This window comes from Agelaius phoeniceus, chromosome 37 (genome assembly GCF_051311805.1).
Source record: "Agelaius phoeniceus isolate bAgePho1 chromosome 37, bAgePho1.hap1, whole genome shotgun sequence".
Lineage (NCBI taxonomy): Eukaryota > Metazoa > Chordata > Aves > Passeriformes > Icteridae > Agelaius > Agelaius phoeniceus.
In genome coordinates, this window is record NC_135302.1 from 1 (window position 1) to 15926 (window position 15926).

The 15926-nt window shown below is 46.6% G+C and overlaps 1 protein-coding gene across 1 annotated transcript; it reads right to left on the bottom strand.

Annotated features, from left to right (window-relative positions):
• Window positions 1–21: 21 nt before the first annotated feature.
• METTL3 (methyltransferase 3, N6-adenosine-methyltransferase complex catalytic subunit) lies at window positions 22–15359 on the bottom strand (the record flags this gene model as incomplete). The annotated part of the gene is given in 11 exon segments (XM_077170963.1): window positions 22–109; window positions 3611–3676; window positions 4926–5034; window positions 5156–5194; window positions 7746–7827; window positions 7830–7932; window positions 9437–9665; window positions 11595–11770; window positions 12735–13064; window positions 13910–14166; window positions 15179–15359. Coding segments are annotated over 11 exon segments (1582 nt in total), but the record flags the coding sequence as incomplete, so codon positions are not given.
• Window positions 15360–15926: the final 567 nt, after the last annotated feature.

The window sequence follows — 15926 nt, forward strand, 5'->3', positions numbered from 1 at the left end:
TAGAATTTAAAGTGAATTTTTTTGGGAATTTAAAGTGGATTTTTTGGGGATTTTTGGGGGGATTTCTCATCCCATAAATCTCATCGGGTTTGTGGCTGGTGGAGCGAACCTGGGGGAATTTGGGGCAAAAAAAGGAAATTTTAATAATTTTCATCATTTCAGAATTTTGGAGAATTTTTTGGGATTTTTTGGGGAATTTTTTGAGGGATTTTTGGGGATTTAAATTGGATTTTTTGGGGATTTAAATTGAATTTTTGAGGGATTTAAATTGGATTTTGGGGGGATTTTTGAGGGCATTTAAAGCAGATTTTTGAAGGATTTTTTTGAGGATTAAAGTGGATTTTGGGGGATTTTTGAGGGATTTTTTGGGGATTTGAAGTGGATTTTTTGAGGATTTTTGGGGGGATTTCTCATCCCATAAATCTCATCGGGTTTGTGGCTGCTGGAGCGAACCTGGGCGAATTCGGGGCAAAAAAGGAAATTTTCACTTTTCCTTAGGTGATGTTGGGTTTTTTACCTTTTTTTGCCATTTTTTGCTGATTTTTTTGCTGGGTTTTTGATGATTTTGCTGCATTTTCTGAGGCGATTTTTTGCTTTCCCGCCCTTTTCTGAGGGGATTCTCCCATTTTCCACCATTTCATGAGGTAAATCCCTCGTTTTTCACCATTTTGTGAGGTAATTTCTTAAATTTTTTACCATTTTGTGAGGTAATTTCCTTATTTTTCGCTGTTTTATGAGGTAATTTCCTTATTTTCCACTGTTTTATGAGGTAATTTCCCCATTTTTTCCTCATTTTCTGAGGCGGGTTTTTGCTTTCCCGCCATTTTCCTGAGGCAATTCCCTCATTTTTCACTTTTTTATGAGGTAATTCCCTCATTTTTCACTGTTTCATGAGGAAATTCCCTCATTTTCAATGTTTCCTGTTGTAATTTCACCATTTTTCAGTGTTTTATGAGGAAATTCCCTCATTTTTTCCATTTCTTGAGGCGATTTTTTGGTTTCCGCCATTTTCTGAGGGGATTCTCCCATTTTCCACCATTTCATGAGGTAAATCCCTCGTTTTTCACCATTTTCTGAGGTAATTTCTTAAATTTTTGCCATTTTATGAGGTAATTTCCTTATTTATCACTGTTTTATGAGGTAATTTCCTCATTTTTTACTGTTTTATGAGGTAATTTCCTCATTTTTCCCATTTTCTGAGGCGATTTTTTGCTTTCCCGCCATTTTCCTGAGGCAATTCCCACATTTTTCACTTTTTTATGAGGTAATTTCCTCATTTTTCACCGTTTTATGCGGAAATTTCCTCATTTTCCTCCTCTTCCTGAGGTAATTTCTGCATTTTTTCACCATTTCATGAGGTAATTCCCTCATTTTTTATTCTTTTTCTGAGATAATTCCTTCATTTTTACCATTCCCTCACACAATTCCCTCATTTTTTTCACTATTTTATGAGGCAATTTCTCAATTTTTCACCATTTTATGAGGTAATTTCCTGATTTTTCACTGTTTCAAGAGATAATTCCCTCATTTTTCTTTTTATTTTTTAGGATAATTTCCTTATTTTTCACCTTTTCCTGAGATAATTCCGGATTCTGGTTTTAAACCCCCCAAATTTTGAGTTTTAATCCCCAAATTTTGGGTTTTAATCCCCAGTTTTTGGGGTTAAACCACGAGATTTTAGGTTTTAAATCCCCAAATTTTGGATTTTAACCCCAGATTTTCCTGTTAAACTCACAGATTTTGGATTTTAACCCCCAGATTTTGGTTTTAAACCCCAGGATTTTGAGTTTAAATCCCCAGATTTTGAGTTTTAATCCCTAAATTTTGAGTTTAAACCACGAGATTTTAGGTTTTAAATCCCCAAATTTTGCATTTTAACCCCCAGATTTTGGTGTTAAACTCGCAGATTTTGGATTTTAACCCCAGATTTTGAGTTTAAATCCCAGATTTTGAGTTTAAACCCCCAAATTTTGGATTTTAACCCCCAGATTTTGAGTTTAAATCCCGAATTTTGGGTCAAATTTCCCAGGATTTGGGGTGGAATTTCAGGGGATTTTGGGGTGGAATTTCAGGGATTTTGGGGTTCAGTTTCTGGGGATTTTGGGGTGGATTTCAGGGATTTTGGGGTGGAATTTCAGGGGATTTTGGGGTGGAATTTCTGGGATTTTGGGGTGGAATTTCAGGGATTTTGGGGTTCAGTTTCTGGGGATTTTGGGTGGAATTTCAGGGATTTTGGGGTTCAGTTTCTGGGATTTTGGGGTGGAATTTCAGGGGATTTTGGGGTGGAATTTCTAGGGATTTTGGGGTTCAGTTTCTGGGATTTTGGGGTGGAATTTCAGGGATTTTGGGGTGGAATTTCAGGGATTTTGGGGTTCAGTTTCTGGGGATTTTGGGGTGGAATTTCAGGGATTTTGGGGTTCAGTTTCTGGGGATTTTGGGGTGGAATTTCAGGGATTTTGGGGTTCAGTTTCTGGGGATTTTGGGGTGGAATTTCAGGGATTTTGGGTGGAATTTCAGGGATTTTGGGGTGGAATTTCAGGATTTTGGGGTGGAATTTCAGGGGTTTTGGGGTTCAGTTTCTGGGGATTTTGGGGTTCAGTTTCTGGGGATTTTGGGGTGGAATTTCTGGGGTTTTGGGGTGGAATTTCAGGGATTTTGGGGTGGAATTTCAGGGGATTTTGGGTTCAATTCCTGGGGATTTTGGGGTGGAATTTCAGGGATTTTGGGGTGGAATTTCAGGGGATTTTGGGGTGGAATTTCAGGGGTTTTGGGGTTAAATTTCAGGGATTTTGGGGTGGAATTTCAGGGATTTTGGGTGGAATTTCAGGGATTTTGGGGTGGAATTTCAGGGGATTTTGGGGTAGAATTTCAGGGATTTTGGGGTTCAGTTTCTGGGGGTTTTGGGGTTCAATTTCAGGGGATTTTGGGGTGGAATTTCAGGGATTTTGGGGTTAAATTTCAGGGATTTTGGGGTTCAGTTTCTGGGGATTTTGGGGTGGAATTTCAGGGGATTTTGGGGTGGAATTTCAGGGGGTTTTGGGGTTAAATTTCAGGGATTTTGGGGTTCAGTTTCTGGGGTTTTGGGGTGGAATTTCAGGGGTTTTGGGGTGGAATTTCAGGGATTTTGGGGTTCAGTTTCTGGGGTTTTGGGGTGGAATTTCAGGGGATTTTGGGGTGGAATTTCAGGGATTTTGGGGTTCAGTTTCTGGGGGTTTTGGAGTGGAATTTCAAGGATTTTGGGGTGGAATTTCAGGATTTTGGGGTTCAGTTTCAGGGGATTTTGGGTGGAATTTCAGGGATTTTGGGGTGGAATTTCAGGGGATTTTGGGGTGGAATTTCAGGGGGTTTTGGGGTGGAATTTCAGGGATTTTGGGGTGGAATTTCAGGGGGTTTTGGGGTTAAATTTCAGGGATTTTGGGGTTCAGTTTCTGGGGGTTTTGGGGTGGAATTTCAGGGATTTTGGGGTTCAGTTTCTGGGGATTTTGGGGTTCAATTTCAGGGGGTTTTGGGGTGGAATTTCAGGGATTTTGGGGTGGAATTTCAGGGATTTTGGGGTTCAGTTTCTGGGGTTTTGATTTTTGGGGTGAAATCCGGGGATTTTGGGGCTCACCTCGGCCACGATGACGTCACAGTCCAGGCCCCGGTTGAAGCCTTGGGGGTTCCCCTTCACCCCCACCTGTGCGAGGAGCAAAATTTGGAGGCTCCCGGAGCCCCAAAATCCCCGAAAAATGCCCCAAAACTCCCAAACCGCACAAAACCCACCCCAAAATCCCCTAAAACTGCCCCAAAATCCACAAAATCCACCCCAAAAAAATCAAAACAGCCCAAAATCCCCTCAAACCACCCACAGACCCCAAAATCCCCTAAACCCACCCCAAAAAAAAACCCCAAAATCCACCCAGGGACCCCCAAAATCTCCCAAAACTGCCCCAGAATCCCCGAAATCCCAAAAATCCACGCAGGAAGTCCCAAAATCCCCGAAATTTGGCCCAAAATGCCCTAAAACCACCCCACAAAAACCCAAATCCCCCAAATTCTCTCCCGGGGGTGCCCCAAGTTTGGGGTAAAGTTTTGGGGTCAGATTTGGGGATTTTGGGTCACTTTTGGGGTCACTTTTGGGGTTTTTAGGGTCAATTTTTGGGGTCATTTTTGGAGTTTCTGGGCTCATTTTTGGGCTCGTTTTTGGTTCATTTTTGGCTCATTTTTGGGGTTTTTGGGCCCATTTTTGGGCCCGTTTTTGGGGTTTTTGGGCTCATTTTTGGGCCATTTTTTGGCTCATTTTTGGTGGTTTTGGGCCATTTTTGGGCCATTTTTGGGCCCATTTTTGGGCTCATTTTTGGGTTTCTGGGCTCATTTTTGGTCTCATTTTTGGGCCCATTTTGGGCCCGTTTTTGGGGTTTTGGGGCCATTTTGGCTCATTTTTGGGCCCATTTTTGCTGTTTCTGGGCTCATTTTTGGCTTATTTTTGGGCCGTTTTTGGGCTCATTTTTGGGTTTTTGGGCCCATTTTTGGTGTTTCTGGGCTCATTTTTGGGCTCATTTTTGGGCTCATTTTTGGGTTCATTTTTGGGCTTATTTTTGGTGTTTCTGGGCCCATTTTTGGGCTCATTTTTTGGCTCATTTTTGGGCTCATTTTTGGGGTTTCTGGGCTCATTTTTGGGCCATTTTTGGGCTCATTTTTGGGCTCATTTTTGGGACCATTTTTGGGCCCGTTTTTGGGGTTTCTGGGCCCATTTTTTGGCTCATTTTTGGGCTCATTTTGGGCCCGTTTTTGGCCCCGTTTTTGGACTCATTTTGGGCCCGTTTTTGGGGTTTTTGGGCTCATTTTTGGGCCCGTTTTTGGGCTCATTTTTGGGGTTTTTGGGCCCATTTTTGGGCTCATTTTTGGGCTCATTTTGGGTGTTTTTGGGCTCATTTTTGGGGTACCAGGCAGTGCTCCTTGCCGTGGTTCAGCCAGTGCCCCGTGCGCCCCGTGCGGATGATTCGCTGCAGTTGATTCGTCTTCACCCAAATGATTTCGTCCACCCGCTCGTACCTGAGGGAATTTTGGGTCAATTCCGGGACTTTTTGGGGTTTTTGGGGTTTTTTCGGAATTTTTTGGATTTTTTTAGGGTTTTTTTGGGGCATTTTTAAGGGAAAAAAATCTCAAAACTCACCCCCAAAGGTTGAGGCATTCACGGCCCAGCTCCATGGCCCTAAAATGAGGGAAAATTGGGATTTTTAGGGAAAAAAAGGGGTTTGGAAATGGGGGAAAATTGGGATTTTTAGGGGAAAAAGGGGTTTGTAAATGGGGGAAAATTGGGATTTTAGGGGGAAAAAGGGGTTTGGAAATGGGGGAAAATTGGGAATTTAGGGGGAAAAAAGGGGTTTGGAAAAGAGGAAAATTGGGATTTTTAGGGAAAAAAAGGGTTTGGAAATGGGGGGAAATTGGGATTTTTAGGGGGAAAAAAAGGGGTTTGGAAATGGGGGAAAATTGGGATTTTTTAAGGGAAAAAGGGGTTTGGAAATGGAGGAAAATTGGGATTTTTAGGGGGAAAAAAGGGGTTTGGAAATGGGGGAAAATTGGGATTTTTTAATGGGAAAAAGGGGTTTGGAAATGGAGGAAAATTGGGATTTTTAGGGGAAAAAAGGGGTTTGGAAATGGGGGAAAATTGGGATTTTTAGGGGGAAAAAAGGGTTTGGAAATGGGGAAAATTGGGATTTTTTAATGGGAAAAAGGGGGTTGGAAATGAGGGAAAATTGGGATTTTTAGGGGAAAAAAAGGGGGTTGGAAATGGGGGAAAATTGGGATTTTTTAATGGGAAAAAGGGGTTTGGAAATGAGGGAAATTGGGATTTTTAGGGGGGAAAAAAGGGGTTTGGAAATGGGGAAAAATTGGGATTTTTAAGGGGAAAAAAGGGGTTTGGAAATGGGAGAAAATTGGGATTTTTTAATGGGAAAAAGGGGTTTGGAAATGGGGAAAATTGGGATTTTTAGGGGGGAAAAAAGGGGTTTGGAAATGGGGAAAAATTGGGATTTTTAAGGGGAAAAAAGGGGTTTGGAAATGGGAGAAAATTGGGATTTTTTAATGGGAAAAAGGGGTTTGGAAATGGGGGAAAATTGGGATTTTAGGGAAAAAAAGGGGTTTGGAAATGGGGGAAAATTGGGATTTTTAGGGGGAAAAAAGGGGATTGGATATGGGGGAAAATTGGGGTTTTTAGGGGGGAAAAAGGGGTTTGGAAATGAGGGAAAATTGGGATTTTTAGGGGGGAAAAGGGGTTTGGAAATGAGGGAAAATTGGGATTTTTAGGGGGAAAAAAGGGGTTTGGAAATGGGAGAAATTGGGATTTTTAGGGGGAAAAAAGGGGATGGGAAATGGGGGAAAATTGGGATTTTTAGGGGAAAAAAAGGGGTTTGGAAATGAGGGAAATTGGGATTTTTAGGGGAAAAAAGGGGTTTGGAAATGGGAGAAAATTGGGATTTTTAGGGGGAAAAAAGGGGTTTGGAAATGGGGGAAAATTGGGATTTTTAGGGGGAAAAAAGGGGATGGGAAATGGGGGAAAATTGGGATTTTTAGGGGAAAAAAAGGGGTTTGGAAATGAGGGAAAATTGGGATTTTTAAGGGGAAAAAGGGGTTTGGAAAAGAGAAAAATTGGGATTTTTAGGACAATTCCCCACAGATTTTGGGGTGAATCCTTGGGATTTTTGGGGTGAATTCTCAGGTTTTCAGTCAGTATCAATTTAGCACAATTCCCCACAGATTTGGGGCAAATCCTGGGGTTTTGGGGCAAATCCTGTGGGTTTTGGGGTGAATCTTTGTGTTTTTTGGGGTGAACCCTCAAGTTTTTGGGGTGAATCTTCAGGTTTTAGACTCAGTATCAATTTAGGACAACTCCCCACGATTTTGGGGCAAATCCTGGGGGTTTTGGGGCAAATCCTGTGGGTTTTGGGGTGAATCTTTGAGATTTTGGGGTCGCAATGAATTTGGGATAAATTCTCAGGGGTTTTGGGGTGAATCTCTGGGATTTTTGGGGTGAATCCTCAGGTTTTCAGTCAGTACGAACTTAGCACAACTCCCCACAGATTTTGGGGTGAATTCTGCGGGTTTTGGGGTGAACCCTCAGGTTTTCAGTCAGTACGAATTTAGGACAATTCCCAACGGATTTTGGGGCGAATCCTTGGGTTTTTTGGGGTGAATCCTTGGGTTTGGGGTCGCAATGAATTCAAGATAAATTCTCAGGGGTTTTGGGGTGAATCTCTGGGATTTTTGGGGTGAACCCTCAAGTTTTTGGGGTGAATCCTCAGGTTTTAGACTCAGTATCAATTTAGGACAATTCCCCACAGATTTTGGGGTGAATCCTTGGGTTTTGGGGTGAATCTTTGTGTTTTTTGGGGTGAACCCTCAGGTTTTTAGACTCTATCAATTTAGCACAACTCCCCACAGATTTTGGGGTGAATCTTTGTGATTTTTGGGGTGAATCTTTGGGTTTTTGGGGTGAACCCTCAGGTTTTAGACTCAGTATCAATTCAGGACAACTCCCCACAGATTTTGGGGTGAATCCTTGGGTTTTTGGGGTGAATCTTTGGGGTTTTGGGGTCACAATGAATTCGAGATTAATTCTCAGGGTTTTGGGGTGAATCTCTGGGATTTTTGGGGCGAATCCCGGGGATTTTGGGTCACAATGAATTCGAGATAAATTCTCAGGGGTTTTGGGGTGAATCTCTGGGATTTTTGGGGCGAATCCCGGGGGTTTTGGGGCCCCCGACCTGCCGGTGACCCAGAGGAAGAGGAAGCCCTCGTCCTGCAGCACGGGGATGTTGAGGCGCCGCATCTCGTCGTCCGTCAGGGTCCGTAGGGCAGCTCCATGTGGATGTCCCAGGGAGGGTCGGCCATCACCACGGCGAACTTGCCCAGGATGGACACGTCCAGGTAGCGGATGTCGCAGCAGATCCACTGAAAAAACGGGGCGAAAAAGTGAAAAAATGGGAAAAATAGCAAAAAATAGTAAAAAAATGCAAAAAATGGCAAAAATGGGGGTGAAATGGGGACAGAAATGCCTCAGGAAGATGCCCAGGATGGACACGTCCAGGTAGCGGATTTCGCAGCAGATCCACTGGAAAAAACGGGGCGAAAACGTGAAAAAATGGGAAAAAACGGTGAAAATGGAGAAAAATGGCGAAAAATGGTGAAAAACGGCAAAAACGGGGGTGAAACGGGGACAGAAATGCCTCAGGAAGTTGCCCAGGATGGACACGTCCAGGTAGCGGATGTCGCAGCAGATCCACTGAAAAAATGGGGAGAAAAAGTGAAAAAATGGGAAAAAATGATGAAAATAGAGAAAAAGGGCGAAAAACGGCAAAAACGGGGGTGAAACGGGGACAGAAATGCCTCAGGAAGTTGCCCAGGATGGACACGTGCAGGTAGCGGATGTAGCAACAAATCCACTGGAAAAAACGGGGAGAAAAAGTGAAAAAATGGGAAAAATAGCAAAAAACAGTAAAAAACGGCAAAAAATGGCAAAGAACCAGCAGAAAATGGCAAAAAATTGGAGGAATTGGGGCTCAGGAGGTTGCCCAGGATGGACACATGCAGATAGAGGAGGCAGCAACAAATCCACTGAAAAAATGGGGCAAAAAGACGAAAAAAAGGTCAAAATGGTGAAAAATGGCAAAAAACGGCGAAATTGGGGGGAAAATGGGTCAGAAATGGGCAAAGAAATGCCTCAATATGAAAAAATACAATAAAATCAAATCATAAAAAATCAGTTTGAATGTAATAAAAATAAATACTTAATGTATTAAAATACTAATAAGTATAATACATATAATATGTAATATATAGCACAGATTATATATAATAAATAAAATAAAATATATATTATATATCATATATCATAATAATATATATTTTATATTATATATTATATATTATATATTATATATTATATATTATATATTATATATTATATATTATATATTATATATTATATATTATATACTATATATTATATATTACATACTGTATATTATATATATCAGCATATAAAAATATATATAATATAATATAATATAATATAATATAATATAGCACAATATAACATAATAAAAGCGACCATTAACTCAATAAAAATAATTATTCCATTAAAAAATGAAAATTTTAAAATAGAATAATTATTTAATTACTTTCTATATAATTATTTATATAAAAACTAATTTATTATAAATGTTTATACATAATACTATATATAATAATATATGTTACATATATATTATACATAATATATAAAATATTTATTATATATACTATATATCACATCTAATATACAATATATTTTATATATATATATATATATATATATTCATATAAAAATATTAATTTATAGTAACTTATCATAAATTTTGTACACAATTATTTATACAATTATACAAAACCCCAGCTCATTTGCATTTCCCCTCACCTGAGGCGGGAAGAGCCGATCGGCCCCGGCGTCGGGCGGGGGCCCGCGGGTGGGCGGGGCCGGGGGCGGGGAGCGGGGGCGTGGCCGCGGGTGGGCGGGGCTGCGCGGGGGCGTGGCCGCGCAGGTGTCGATCTCGTAGTGCACGTACTTGCAGGTGTCCATGTGGAAGCAGGTGTTGAGGAAGGAGCAGTCGCCCAGGGACTCGTCCGTGTGCTTGTTGATGATGCGGCTGCAGGGACAGGGTTTGGGGTGAAAAACGGGGCTTTTGGGAAAAACGGGATTTTTGGACCAAAACCAGGATTTTTGGAGAATTTTTGGAGCAAAACCGGGAATTTTTGGAGAATTTTTGGAGCAAAAACGGAATTTTTTGGAGGGGAAAAAAAAAAAATGGGGTTCGGGGGGGGAAAAAAAATTGAATTTTTTGAGGGGAAAAATTTGAATTTTGGAGGGGAAAACCGGAGAGATTTGGGGGGAAAAACAAAGGAAATATTTGGGTGGGAAAATGGGGGTTTTTTTTGGAGGAAGTTGGGGTTTTGGGGGCCTTGAGGCACTCCTCCCAAAAAACCCTCGGTAAAAGCCTCAAAATCTGAATTGAACCCCTCAAAACCCCAAAGAAAAGCCCCCAAAACCCCAGATAATCACCCCAAAACCCCAAATAAATCCCCCAAAATTTGAATTAAACCCCTCAAAACCCCAAATAAACCCCCAAAATCTCCCCAGACTGACCGGAAGTGCAGGCCTAGGGCCTGAGGCCTTAACACAGCATTTGCGGGGGCCTGAGGCCTTGAGGCACTCCTACCCAGAACCCCAAATAAAAGCCCCAAAACTCCAAATAATGACTCCAAAACCTGATACAAACCCCCCAAAACCCCAAATAAATCCTCCAAAATCTGAATTAAACCCCTCAAAGTCCCAAAAAAAACCCCAAAATCTCCCTAAACTCACCGGAAGTGCAGGCCTAGGGCCTGAGGCCTTGACACAACATTTCCAGGGGCCTGAGGCCTTGAGGCACTCCTCCCAAAAAACCCCAAATAAAAGCCCCAAAACTCCCGAGAATCTGATATAAGGCCCCCAAAACCCCAGATAATCACCCCAAAATTTGAATTAAACCCCTCCAAACCCCAAATAAACCCCCAAAATCTCCCCAAACTGACTGGAAGTGCAGGCCTAGGGCCTGAGGCCTTAACAGGGCAGTTCTGAGGGCCTGAGGCCTTGATGTGCTCCCCCCAGAACCCCAAATAAAAGCCCCAAAACTCCAAATAATCACCCCAAAACCTGATATAAAGCCCCAAAACCCCAAATAAATCCTCCAAAATCTGAATTAAACCCCTCAAAGTCCCAAAAAAACCCCAAAACCTCCCTAAACTCACCGGAAGTGCAGGCCTAGGGCCTGAGACCTTGACAGGGCAGTTCCGAGGGCCTGAGGCCTTGAGGCACTCCTCCCAAAAAACCCCAAATAAAAGCCCCAAAACTCCAGAGAATCTGATACAAAGCCCCCAAAACCCCAGATAATCACCCCAAAATTTGAATTAAACCCCTCCAAACCCCAAATAAACCCCCAAAACCCCCCCAGACTGACCGGAAGTGCAGGCCTAGAGCCTGAGGCCTTGACACAGCACTTCCGGGGGCCTGAGGCCTTGAGGCACTCCTCCCCAGAACCCCAAATAAAAGCCCCAAAACTCCAGAGAATCTGATGTAAGGCCCCCAAAATCCCAGATAATCACCCCAAAATTTGAATTAAACCCCTCCAAACCCCAATTAAACCCCCAAAATCTCCCCAGACTCACCGGAAGTGCAGGCCTAGGGCCTGAGGCCTTGACACAACATTTCCGGGGGCCTGAGGCCTTGAGGCACTCCTCCCCAGAACCCCAAATAAAAGCCCCAAAACTCCAAATAATCACCCCAAAACCTGATATAAAGCCCCCAAAACCCCAGATAATCACCCCAAAATTTGAATTAAACCCCCAATATCTCCCCAAACTGACCGGAAGTGCAGGCCTAGAGCCTGAGGCCTTGACACATTTCCAGGGGCCTGAGGCCTTGAGGCACTCCTCCAGAGAATCTGATATAAAGCCCCCAAAACCCCAGATAATCACCCCAAAATTTGAATTAAACCCCTCAAAACCCCAAATAAACCCCCAAACCCCCCCAGACTGACCGGAAGTGCAGCCTGCGGCAGGGCCGCTCGCCGCCCGAGGCCTTGACGCACTCCTCCTTGGTGCCGTGGTCGCAGAACTCCTGCACCTGGGCGCGGCCCCGCGAGCGGAACTTCTCCACGATCGACTGCTCCTTGGCCGTGGTGGTGTTCAGCAGCTCCAGGATCTCCTGGCTCACCTGAGGCCACGCCCACCTCGTTAAGCCACGCCCCATTGGTGCTAGGCTCTACCCACTCCTGTTAAATCCCACCCACAATCTCTAGACTCCACCCACCATCATTAAATCCCAACCACCATCTCTAGGCTCCACCCACCATCTCTAGACTCCACCCATAACCTCTAGACTCCACCCATAACCTCTAGACTCCACCCACCATCTCTAGGCTCCACCCACCATCTCTAGGCTCCACCCATAACCTCTAGAATCCACCCACCATCTCTAGGCTCCACCCACTATTCCTAAGCCCCACCCACTGTCTTTAGACTCCACCCACCTGCATTAACCCCACCCGCCACCATTAAGCTCTGCCCACCGGCCTAAAAATCCCACCCACAATCTCTAGAGCCCACCTACCACGCTTAAGCCCCACCCACCATCAAGCTCCACCCATCACCTACAATCTTGAGACTCCACCCACCATCTCTAGACTCCACCTACCACCCTTAAACCCCACCCACAATCTCTAGGCTCCACCCACCTCCACTAAAACTCACCTAACATCGCTAGGCCACACCCACTAGCCTTAAGCCCCACTCACTGTCCTTATACTCCACCCACCTCTGTAAACCCCACCCACCATCATTAGGCTCCACCCACCACCCTTAAACTCCGCCTGCCGCCTCTAGACTCCACCCACTCAAACCCCGCCATTTTGAAACCCCGCCATCTTGAATGCCGCCATTTTGAAACCCCGCCATTTTGAAATGCCGCCATCTTGAATGCCACCATTTTGGAATGCCACCACCTCGAAACCCCGCCATTTTGAAACCCCGCCATCTTGAATCCCACCACCTTAAAACCCCGCCATCTTGAATGCCGCCACTTTGAATTGCCACCCACTCAAACCCAGCCATTTTGAAACCCCGCCATCTTGAATCCCCCTCCTAAGCCCCGCCCACCTCCTCCCAAGCCCCGCCCTCACCTTCTTACTCTGCTGCTCCTTGGTCGACTGCTGACTCAGCAAACTCTCGATCTCCAGATCCACGTCCGACGCCGCCGCCGCCCTCCGGCACCTCTTGGCCTCCTTCCCTTCCCCGGCCCCGCCCCCTGCCCCACCCGCGGGCTCCGCCCCCCGGCGCCGGCCGGCCAATGAGGCGGCGGCGGCGGCCATGGCGGCCAGCTTGGAGTGGTCGGCGGAGGTGACGAGGGCGGGGCCGTCGTGGAGCAGCCCCCGGCGCACCTCGATCAGCTCCTGCGCCGCGAACTTGTGCAGGAGGCTCTCGACGGCGCGCAGCGTCACCTGGGCGTCGCCCTGGACAAAGGTGTGTCCCAGGTGTGTCCCCATTGTCCCCAGGTGTGTCCCAGGTGTGTCCCCCCTACCCCAGCCGCGTCGCCAGGTGTGTCCCCCCTACCCCAGCCATGTCCCCAGGTGTGTCCCCCCTGTCCCAGGTGTGTCACCAGGTGTGTCCCCATTGTCCCCAGGTGTGTCCCAGGTGTGTCCCAGGTGTGTCCCCCCTGTCCCAGGTGTGTCCCCAGGTGTGTCCCAGGTGTGTCCCAGGTGTGTCCCCAGGTGTGTCCCCCCAATCCCAGCCGTCCCCAGGTGTGTCCCCATTGTCCCCAGGTGTGTCCCCAGGTGTGTCCCCCCTGTCCCAGGTGTGTCCCCAGGTGTGTCCCCACCTGTCCCAGGTGTGTCCCAGGTGTGTCCCCCCTGTCCCAGCCGTGTCCCCAGGTGTGTCCCCACCTGTCCCAGGTGTATCCCCAGATGTGTCCCAGGTGTGTCCCCAGGTGTGTCCCCCCTGTCCCAGGTGTGTCCGCAGGTGTGTCCCCATTGTCCCCAGGTGTGTCCCAGGTGTGTCCCCCCTGTCCCAGCCGTGTCCCCAGGTGTGTCCCCCCCTGTCCCAGGTGTGTCCCAGCCGTGTCCCCAGGTGTATCCCCCCTGTCCCAGCCATGTCCCCAGGTGTGTCCCCATTGTCCCCAGGTGTATCCCCAGGTGTGTCCCCCCTGTCCCAGGTGTGTCCCCAGGTGTGTCCCAGGTGTGTCCCAGGTGTGTCCCCCCCGTCCCAGCCGTGTCCCCAGGTGTGTCCCCCGTGTCCCAGGTGTGTCCCCCCCGTCCCAGCCGTGTCCCCAGGTGTGTCCCCACCTGTCCCAGGTGCGTACCCCGGCGATGGCGCTGCGGATGGCGCTGGCGTCCGTGGGCAGGGGCGTGGCCAGGTCCGACAGGTGGAGGAGGAGGCGCCGCTCCAGGGCCGGGTCCGGCTCCGGGGGTTCCCCCGGGACCCCCTCGGCCCCGCCCACCGGAGGGGAGGGGGCGGAGCCAGGGGCGGAGCTGAGAGAGGACACGCCCCCGTCTGGGCCGGAGGGGGCGGGGCTGGAGGTGCGGGGAGGCGTGGCTAGAGAGAGGTCATGGCGGGGGTCTGGGGGGGGGGGAGAAATCATATTAATTAACATCTTAATTAATCCTAATTAATCTTAATTAATCTTAATTAATGTAATTAATAGTTCCTAATTATCCCTATTTCTTAACTAGCCCCATTCTTATTAAACCCTTACTCTTAATTAACTCTCTATTCTTAATTACTCCTCTATTCTTAATTAACTCCTATTCTTAATTAACCCCGATTATTAATTAATCTCTATTCTTAGTTATCCCTCCATTCTTAATTAATCTTTTTTATTAATTAGACACCCATTCTTAATTAAAGCCTAATTATTAATTAGCCCCCAGTTCTTAACTAATCCCTATTTTTAATTATTCCCCCATTCTTAATTAACCCCAATTCTTAATTAATCTACTCTTAATTGGCCCCTATTATTCATTAACCCCATTCTTAATTAACCCCTACTATTACTTTACCCCAATTTGAATGAATTCCTCTTCTTAATTAACCCTTACTTTAATTATGCCCATTCCTAATTAAACAATGATCCCTAATTAGCCTCCACCCTCTGATTAAACCCAAGCCCTTCATTAATTCCCGACTCTAATTAATGCCTGACCCCTCACTGACCTCTGACCCCTCATTAATCCCTAATTGACCCATGACCCCTCATTAACCCTCCTAATTAACACTCAGCCTCTCATTAACCCCCCTAATTACCCCTTCCCCCCTCATTAACCCCTTTAATTAACCCTTAGCCCCTCATTAACCCCTTTAATTATCCCTTCCCCCTTAATTAACCCCGTAATTACCCCTTTCTCCTCTCATTAACCCACCCAATTAATCCTTAGCCCTTCATTAACCCTCTTAATTACCTTTTCCCCCCTCATTAACCCCTTTAATTCCCCCCAGCCTCCCCAATTACCCCCTTCCACTTCATTAACCCCCTTAATCAAACTTTAGCCCCTCATTAACCCCTTAATTACCCCTTTCCCCCCATAATTAACCCTTTAATTCTCCTCAGCCCCTCACGCCCCCGGGCCCTCACCGGCGGCCCCGAGCGGGTCCTGCTTCCTCCGCCGCTGCAGCCGCTCCCGGAGCGAGTCCAGCTGCTTCTTGTGCGCCTGGATCGAGCTCCACGTGTCCGACATGGCCCCGCTCGCGATCCTGTCGCGGTCCTGTCGCGACAGAGACCGGCCGGCCGCGATCCTCCCGCTCCCTCTCCCGCTCCCGCCTCACAACGCCGGAAGCGGAAGCGGCCGGAAGCGGTCGGAAGCCGCCGCCGCCATTTTGAGTGTGGGCAAAGCCGTTTATTCCAATAACGACCTCCGCCATTTTGAGTGCTGGCACGCACCGTTACTTCCGTGGTGACCGCCGCCATTTTGAGTACGGGCGTCCACCCTTATTTCCATGGTAACCGCCGCCATTTTGAGTTTGGGCACTTCCCATTATTTCAATGGAGACCGCCGCCATTTTGAGTACTGGCACCGCGTTGTTTCCATGGGAATCACCGCCATTTTGAGAGCTGGCAGAACCCCCCTCCCTCAGAAACACACAAACACGATTTCCATGGCAACCGGCGACTTTAAAAACGGAAAATTGCTGCCGTGTCGTTTCCATCGACACCGCGCCCTTCCCGCCGTTTCATTCCAAACGCGACCCGCAGCATTTTGAGCCCCGGTGAGGGCGCAGCGGCGAGCGCCGCCGCCATTTTGAATCCGGGCACCCCTTGTTTTCATGGTAACCGACGCCATTTTGAACGCGGGAACTTCCGGGCTTCCGTTGCCGCGGCAACG